This window comes from Microtus oregoni, unplaced genomic scaffold (genome assembly GCF_018167655.1).
Source record: "Microtus oregoni isolate MIOR12 unplaced genomic scaffold, Mior012 000008F_ref0000371, whole genome shotgun sequence".
Taxonomy (NCBI): Eukaryota; Metazoa; Chordata; class Mammalia; order Rodentia; family Cricetidae; genus Microtus; species Microtus oregoni.
Window position 1 is genome coordinate 31,666,333 of NW_024543067.1, and position 9,126 is coordinate 31,675,458.

At 43.1% G+C, this 9,126-nt stretch overlaps 1 protein-coding gene across 1 annotated transcript; it reads left to right on the forward strand.

Annotated features, from left to right (window-relative positions):
- Nucleotides 1-148: 148 nt before the first annotated feature.
- On the forward strand, nucleotides 149-8,813 carry Cwc15 (CWC15 spliceosome associated protein homolog). Its single transcript, XM_041657301.1, has 7 exons — nucleotides 149-264; nucleotides 695-835; nucleotides 1,321-1,433; nucleotides 2,153-2,241; nucleotides 3,499-3,606; nucleotides 5,851-5,969; nucleotides 8,453-8,813. The coding sequence occupies exons 2-7, from the start codon at nucleotides 705-707 to the stop codon at nucleotides 8,580-8,582; spliced, it is 690 nt and encodes a 229-aa protein (XP_041513235.1). The 5' UTR covers nucleotides 149-264; nucleotides 695-704; the 3' UTR covers nucleotides 8,583-8,813.
- The last annotated feature ends 313 nt before the right edge of the window (nucleotides 8,814-9,126 follow it).

Genomic DNA, 9,126 nt, shown 5'->3' on the forward strand with positions numbered 1-9,126 from the left:
GATTGGTCGGGGCCTCAGCCTTTGATAAACGGTTAAAAACACTCGACATTTGCTTCCGGGTGTGGAGTGCGAGCTTCCGACGCAGCCGTTGGAGGCGCGAAGATTTTGCTTCCGGGTCTTACTGCGCCCCAGGCGTAGAACCGGAAGCCTCGCATTCTGCTTCCGGTCTTGGGCTGGCGTCTCCGGCGCGGAGGTTTCTGGGAGCCTGGAGTTGCAATGGTTCGTGGGTGAACATCTGAGGGTGCTGCGTCGGTCCCTGCCAAGGTAAGCCGCTGGGGCAGGGAGGTCTGTGGTCCTTGTGCGGACGGCGCCGGCAAGCCGGGATCGCCGTGACGACGGCCGCTGTGCCGCCCGCGGTGCCTGGGTGGCGGGCGGGAGCTGCGGCCGAGCCCGGAGCGGTCACCGGCCGGAGGGCGGGACGGGGCTGTCTGAGCGTGCTGCCTTAGCTCGCGGAGGCTCAGTAGCCCCGAGGTTAGGCTGGAATTCTTAGTTGACAGCTCAAAACTGAAAGTGCCACAGGATTCTCTTGCTGCTGCAGCGACGCAGTCTCATGTAGCCCAGACTAACTTGTGTTGAAGCAAACTGCTTAAGCAATTTTGGGGAGAGTTTTGAGATTTTTCTCAAGGATAGTAATTTATGAATGATCTCTAAAACGAGAGTTCTACAGAATATAACATAAACTCTCTTTTGTCAGAGAATAAAAGATGACAACAGCAGCCAGACCGACTTTTGAACCGGCCAGAGGTGGAAGAGGAAAAGGAGAAGGGGATTTGAGCCAGCTCTCAAAGCAATATTCAAGCAGAGACCTTCCCTCCCATACAAAGATAAAATACAGGTAATAAGACTGCCATTTGTCTTGTTCACGGAATGACTTATGATTACGTCTAGATTATTGTATTTAAATTACCTATCTTTAAAGAAATGGAATTCAAAGGAGTTTGCAATAAAATTATGCAGTGTAGTTTTCAAGTGTTAGCAGATAAAGCGATCATTCATGACGAGCCCCTCAGAAGACTGGGCTGTACTGAATATGGGCGTGTTCTGTGACAGCCCCTGAGCTGGTCAATGGTTTACATTTCAAGTAGTCTCCAGCCATATTGTCGGGAAATGCGTGCTTCAGTTTGTTCTTTTGTTGGTGCTGACAACATCACAAGTGTCTCTGAGTAGTAACCTTCAGATTAAAATATTATCTAGTCCTCTTCCATTTTGTGCTTGAGACACGGTTGCATTCTGAGTTGTCTTAAATTGCTGTGGCCATATAGGTTCTTTTCCTTGACAAGTGAGAATAACATTTTTAACCCAGTTCTTTTTCCACTTAAGACAAACTACACAAGATGCTCCTGAAGAGGTTCGCAACCGTGACTTTAGGAGAGAATTGGAGGAGAGAGAGAGAGCTGCTGCAAGGGAAAAAAATAGGGACCGTCCGACCCGAGGTACCTACCCTGTCGCAAGTGTTGTTTTCAAATTTGTGTGGTGGAAATGGTTTGTTGTATCTTAGTAATTGGAAATAACAGTTTTGTGCACTGTACCTCTTTGATACATGATTAGAGATGAGAGCCAGGCAGTGGTGGCACACACCTTTAATCCCAGCACTAGGGAGGCAGAGGCAGGCAAATCTCTGTGAGTTCGAGACCAGCCTGGTCTACAGAGCTAGTTCCGGGACAGGCTCCAAAGCTGCAGAGAAACCCTGTCTCAAAAAACCAGGAAAAAAAATGATTAGCAATGATAATGAGGTTCATTCTAGTCGCATCTTCTCATGCTTGGTACTAGAAGAAATGGTGACCTGGAGGTGTTTAAAAGCTGTCGTCTCAGTTCCTGTCATTAGACTTTGGCTTGGACTTTCTAGCAGCTGGAACCCAGGCCTTCTGTTAGAGCTGTCCTGTTTTATTTGCTACCTCATGTAATCGGAGAGTAATGAGAGAAGCGTCAGTTACCCTTCTTGTGTTTTTGGTGTGTGTGAACATTGGCTAAATTTCCTGAGATGCCATGATTCTCATAACTCACTAATTCATTTAAGTTTACCAGCAAATATTTATCCAAGGCTTATTTGCCAGTCACTGGGCGATTCCCCGCTGTCACTGTGCTTTGTATGCATCCTTTTTGTTTTAAAATACAGTACTAGTTTCATTAACTAAATGTTTGTTTTCTTCAGAGCATACAACTTCCTCTTCCGTGTCCAAGAAGCCCCGCTTAGACCAGATCCCCGCTGCCAACCTTGATGCCGATGACCCTCTCACGGATGTATGTGGTGGTGCTTTGGGGTTCTGTTTGGTTTGGTTTTTGTGTTTTTGTTTGTTTGTTTGTTTGTTTTTGCCTCCTAAGTGCTGGAAATGGACCACTGCCACTGGTCCTAGTTCTTGAAAATTTTTTTAATATTTTGACATTGTGAAGTGATCTATGTTTGTTTTTACCTAATGTTACCGACATATATTGTTGACCTCGACTTTAAACTTAGTAATTGTCCAAAGTATTCTGTGTCAAAGACTTTTACTACAGGTCTAGTTTGGAGGGTTGCATGAAAGCAGTCTGTGAGAGAGGGTGTGTTCACCTGGGACTGAATTGAGTTGTGGCGAAGGTTAAACTGCCTTGCTGTAACGCACAGGACTCTCAGAGACTGAGTGCCCTAGGAGCAGCACCTTTGACCTTTCTACCCAGTCGATATGATGCCCTTTTCAGACACATAATGCCTGTGGGCCTCTTAGTGAACAGGGAGCGTGAACATTCAGTGGTACCCTGCAGCCTTTTTATGTTAAATGTAGCTCAGGCTGGCCTGGTAATGACAGCCTTCCAGTCTCATGCTTCAACCTCCTAAGTGCTGGGTTTACAAATGTCGTCTACTACACCTAACTCCCCACTTCACTTGGCCATTTTCTATGTAACTGAACATAATGTGAGACCTTTCTTAAGTATCTAATTGCATACATATGTCAGCAATCATTATATTATTATAATTTATGAGTTATTCTGATAAATAAGAAGCCTTACATTAAGTGAAATTGTGTTATTCATTCAAAATATATTCTTTTGGAATTTGAGCACCCTTATGCTGGCTTAGTCATTTTGTGCTATGTGAACTCTTCTAAGGTGAGACACTGTACACTGTACTGTGTTTCATTCTGAAGCATTACTTCTTTTGGAATGTTTTCATATGAAAATCCTTTTTTGCCTGGTGGTGGTGGTACACACCTTTAATCCTAGCACTCAGGAGGTAGAGGCATGCAGATCTCTATGAGTTTAAGGTCAGTCCGGTCTACAAAGCAAGTTCCAAGACAGCTGTCGCACAGAGAAACCCTGTCTTGACACCACCCCCAAAAAATTCTTTTTGACCATCTAAATATGAAAGGTATTTTATCAAAGGTTGCCATTTTAGTTAGTATTTATAATTTTTTGTCAGGTTTTATTTCTGTTTTATTGGTTGTTGGTTTTACTATGATATTTCAGTGCGTCCACTTTCTGTGAGAAGGTGAATGATGTGTCCCGGGCCTTGCTTTGTCACAGGAGGACGATGAGGATTTTGAAGAGGAGAGCGACGACGATGACACTGCGGCTCTTCTGGCAGAGCTGGAGAAAATCAAGAAGGAAAGAGCTGAGGAGCAGGCCAGGAAGGTAGTGCTTGACACTCAGTTTCTCCGCCCACGTCCTAAACCAGAACCTTTAACTCTGCTGCTGTCGTTTATTAGAGAGCAGCGTGTCTAAATATCGTAATACCTATGGATCTGTCTTTTTAAAATGACATTCTACGTCCCCTAATTATGTTGACAGCTCCTTTCAGATAGTTTACAAATGAGTAATGTTCAGCTTTTAACAAACAAGGGCGCCTTAGTCTTCTAATTATATGTAAGATTGTCTGAAGCACTTGTTCCCCACCTTCCTAATGCTGCCACCCTTTACTACAGTTCCTCATGTTACAGTGACCCCAACCTTACATTATTTCATTGTTACTTCATAACTGTAATGTTGCTGCTGTTAGGAATCGAATGTAAGCATCCTCGTGTGGCTGTGCCACAGTCACAGCCCAGATGTGGTCACAATACCTGTAAATAAGGTTCCCGTGTTCCCAAAAATCGAACCTCAAGCCCAGGGGAGGGAGTGTGGATTTGATGCACAGGCTGTCTGACCATTAGACCACAAAGTAGGGAAGGGGTTGCCCTTTGTTCCCAGTGCTCTGTGTTAACTGTAAGTTTGTGTACATTATATGCTTACTCCTGGTTTTGTGACATCTTTAGAAGACAACTGTTTTTATCTGTGATTTATTTTGCTAGATTTGAGGATAACTTTCAAGCGTCAGGTTTCTCCTTCCCTGATGGGGAACTGAGGGTTGAGCTTAGGTTGCCAGGCTTGTGACAAGCACCTTCACTGCTGAGTCATCTCAGTGGTTCCCTCCCCACCCCAATAAGCATGTGGTTTTTAGAAAGCTTTCTGGTCTTAATTGTAATAAACCTTGACTTTAAGGTTTCTGCAGTGACCTAAAAGATTTTTCCCACAAGTGACATTCTCTCACCTGCCAGTTACTTTCCTGGTACAAGTGAAACCTGTCGTTCACATTTGCATATTAAAGTGGAGTACCAGGAAGCTGTGGGAGCACTAGGTTCACTAGAGTGACTTGGAGAGAGTCTCCTTCTTACCTGTTAGGTCGTCTGTTTCTGTCCCCAAAGCACAGCAGAGTAGTTTAAGTTATCTTAACAGATAGCTACGAAAGTTACAGGTAAGAATTTTAGAAATTTTGCATTTCTGTTTCTTAAAATAGGGTGATCTGAATCTGAAGAAATTAATGCTAAAATAAAAGTGAGAAAAATAATCTAGATATGGTGGCTCATACCTGTAGTCCCAACACTTAAGTGGCTAAGGCAGGAAAATCACAAGTTGAAGACCAAACTCAGCAAGTAATGAAAGCTTGTGTCTTTAAAACAAAATGGAACGTGGTGAGATGGCTCAGCAGGAACCCACGTTCTGAGAAAACAGATTCCTGCAAGTTTTCTCCTGACCGCTATTGCACTGTGGTGCCCATATACATGTATGCACGTTAAATAAATATGAAAATGCTTTCTAAAAAATAGTTGTAACAAGAAAATATATAAAGATATAATAGATCACTAACAGTAAAGCATAAGAACAAAAGGTGTTTTATGTAAACTAATAGATGTACATGTTATGTTTTGCATACTTTGTCTTGTCTTAGGAATTACTCCTCAATAATCAGTTCTAGAGATGAAAGCTTATACTGTTAGTAATGTAAAATTAAATTCAAACTTAAATTAACATTAAGTATATTGTCTGTAGCCCTTTAAAAAGGGAGGTGATAGCCTTGCTAAACTGTTCTTTGATAGTATGTTCTTAAATTATAAATATTTATTAATATTCTCTTAAACTTAATCTGAATGTAACTAAATAAAACATTTACATCTGCATCTCAGCTTCTCACAATTTAGAGAGACTAATGACTGTTGGCAAGATTGAGATATTTATAATAAAAATTTCATAGTATTTACTTTTTATAAATAAGATTTTTCTGGTGTTTATCAAGAATCAAAGAGGAGTGAGTCAGTTGGTAAAGTACTTTCCTACCGTGTACCAAGCCCTGGGTCCCATCCCTAACACCAAGAAGCTGGGCATGGTGTGCACACCTGTCATGTGAGGTGGATCACAAAGTCAAGGTCGTCATCTGCTACCTAGCAAGTTCCATGCTAGCTTGGGCTACAGGATAGATAACCTGTCTCCAGAAAGAGACAGGAAGGAAGGAGAAAGAAAACTGTCTTCTCTCCCTGTACGGTCTGACAGATGTTCATCTGTGAACTAACCTAACACAGCTGACCTGGAGTTAGTAACTGTATCTTCCTCCATCATTGGCAGGAACAAGAACAAAAAGCAGAAGAAGAGAGAATTCGCATGGAAAATATTCTGAGTGGAAACCCTCTCCTTAATCTCACTGGCCCGTCCCAGCCTCAGGCCAACTTCAAGGTTAAAAGAAGGTACTAAAAGTAGTGGGTTGGCCAGGTAGTTGGAGCGCATGCTTTTAATCCAAGCAGGAGGCAGAGGGAGGCAGATTTCTGTGAGTTTGAGGCTAGCTAGCTTGGTCTACAGAGTGAGTTCCGGAACATCCAGGGCTGCACAAACTCCGTCTTAAAAAAACCATGGGGGACGGGGGTGGGGGGAGGATAATGAGTTGAGCTACATGTATGGTCCATGATTTGTGTTATATGTGTTATATAAGGCTTCTAAGACCCCCACTTCCTATTTCTAACCTCAGTCAGATTTTAGAATAATGGAAGAAGGAAAGGGGACAGGGTGGCATCTTTTTAATGCATACATAATAAGTCTTTGCTTTGACCTTAGCTATAAAGCCTATATGTGAGATGGAGTGGAAGGGTCCTCAAGACCACCCCTCCCAGTACAATTCTAAGATTCAGGGGGCTTGTCACGGCCATATTGTTGGTTGATATTGTAAGATATACCCAGATCATGCAATTGTGAATCTTCACAGGTATACATCCGGGTCATAAGTGGAAAGACATAGGCTTTCTGAACTCCTATGCCCTGTAAGAGGTTACCAAACAGTGAAACTGAAAGTTTAGACTCGATGCTCCAGATTATTGGGACTTGTCCTGCAGGAACTTGTACTGGATGGAAGTCAAGTTAGTTGTGCACTGTAGGCACAGTGATGGTGAGAGATGAGGCGGGTCCAGTGCTGTAGGCACAGTGATGGTGAGAGATGAGGCGGGTCCAGTGCTGGCCAAGGCCAAGTTTAGAGGCAGGCTCGTGAATGCCCTCTGTACTGTGTGCAGGAGGGCACTAGAGAGCTGAAGGGTGTATGATGTGATACAGATGAGGATGCATAGGGAAGTAGAGTGAGCACTTGCAGGAGCTATGGTGTGGGGGGAGGATATGTTCTCTGTGTCAGGATGAGGAGTCCTGTTGCCTTTCCTTCTCCCTCCCCTGCTGCTGTCACAGTGTTCCTTCTGCTCATGCACAGAGCTCCGTCTTCCAAGCTCACTTCTCATCCCAGCACCGTGATTCTTATAAAGTCATAGTGATAGCTGCCTTTTTCTAAACTCGTTGGCTTCTTTACTTGATCACAGTGAAAGTACGGTGACATAAAGCTAAAAATTTAACAGATTCTTGAAGACAACAGTACAGTCAAGGGCAGGTTTGCTGGCAACTAGCTGTTTATCAGAGACCAGACTTCAAGCATTTGGCCTGCAGTTGCAAGACAGGAATGAGGAGGAGTGTGGCTTATGCCAAGCATGAGAAAGGAAACTTGTTTCGGGCATCGTAGATCTGGAGTGGTCTGTACTTCTCTAAATCCATCTATCCTGTGTGTTTCTACAGTTGGCTCAGGTTGGTAGTAATGCATCTGGGAGTTGTCAGCATGGGCAGAAGGAAGTGAGAATTGTTTTGGTACCTGGAGTGGTGCGCAGTATAAGTTCATAGTAAATTCTTAATAATAGTATTTGAATTTAAATCCTAGGCTAAGCTTAGCCAGAGAGGAAGGAGTACAGCCAGGATACTGACATTAGTGCTGTGGGATCAATGAATGTTGGTCTAGGGATACTGAATACTGCTGTGAGTGCTAGCAACACGGGGACCAAAACTCTTCGGGAATGAGTTAAGAGGAAAAACACTATCAATTGTATATTGACTATGAAGCAATCTGGCTTACTCTTCCGAAGACTTTGTGGATGCAGGAGCAAACATCCCAGTTACACTAAGCTGCTCAGCTTCTCATGTGCATTAGTGCACATAGTCTGTGCACGTTTTCCTTGTGCAGGTAGTTTCTCCTGGTGAACGTGCAGCATTACACACAAGCACATTATGTAGGCTGTGTCTTCTGCGCATTTGTGCGTGTCTTTGTCATGTGTAAGAGCTTAGGTTATGGGAAGTGCTGCTCTGTAGTTATGCCCTCTACTCCCATAGCACCAACCCATGGTTGGTGTGTTTACTGCTTTCTGAAATCCAACCACGTTCTGCTCCGAGCATTTCAGCAGATATTTCTTCATTATTATTAGAGACTTAGGCCAGTCTTTGAATATTAATTGTTATATTCCTGTCATTTCCACTTTTGTTGCATTATGATGTATGATCAGCATAATGGATATAGTTGATTAAAAGTATATACAAAACCATACAAAGCACCAGTAAACAGATCACTTACTGTCTAGTGATGTCTGGGTCAGGACTGTGGTCCTGCCTCTTGCTTTTAGACCTGAAAAATATCACACCTTTCCCTGAGCACAGTATGTGTGTCTGCTTCCACCAGAGGAGTGGTGTGTGCTCTGAGTATGGGTGAGTATGGCTGACCTCCTACTGTGACGACCTCCCCCCACAGGCGCGCTTGTTCGTTTGCTGTCGGTGGCAGCTTGTTAGAGTGTCTGTGCTGATCCAGCTTTCCAGCCTCCGTGGTTTTCTTGTCTCCTGATGCAGTTGTAAGGGGTTTATTTTCTTTTCTCCCCTTTAGGTGGGACGATGACGTCGTTTTTAAGAACTGTGCAAAAGGAATAGATGATCAGAAGAAAGACAAAAGATTTGTAAACGACACACTGCGATCTGAGTTTCACAAGAAGTTCATGGAGAAATATATTAAGTAGTACAGTTTTATGTGCTTAAAGTCTGAAATGTTAAGGATCAGTTTGACTTTGGGGGTTTTGTTCTTTCCAGTTTTAACTTTCTCAATTTCTTTCCCCTAGTGTTGTACTTTATCTGATAACGGATTTAGAAATGGCTCTAACCAGTGTCCAGTTTCTTAAATGTTTCCGGTATCATTTTCTTTCTGATATGGGGAGTAGGGAATCTGCTTGGAATAAATATTTTTAACCTAAGTAAACCATTGTCCCCAACTTTATGCTATAATTTGTGCAGCTTATAAAAAGTTGCATGATTTCTTTTCAAAATGAAAGGTACCTTTGTATGTTGTTTGTATTGCGTTAAAATTTCCCTTTATCTCACATTGATTTGAGGTCCGTTGGTAGATGACAGCACTGTGGTTTGTAAATGTGGAGGGGAGTAAGGGGGCTCCACTTCAGAGAACATGTCACCATTAGTCACCCTGTGTGGTCAGACACGCCTGCCATGTCAATCCTGCAAACTGGTGTGCATTCCCAGGCAGTGCGTGTATTCATGTATGTCCTTTGG

Coding starts and splice junctions, on each gene's coding strand:
- Cwc15 (XM_041657301.1), top strand. CDS start 705: ATGACAACAGCAGCCAGACCGACTTTTGAACCGGCCAGAGGTGGAAGA. Junction 1,434..2,152: donor TAGGGACCGTCCGACCCGAG/GTACCTACCCTG, acceptor TGTTTTCTTCAG/AGCATACAACTTCCTCTTCC. Junction 5,970..8,452: donor AACTTCAAGGTTAAAAGAAG/GTACTAAAAGTA, acceptor TCTCCCCTTTAG/GTGGGACGATGACGTCGTTT.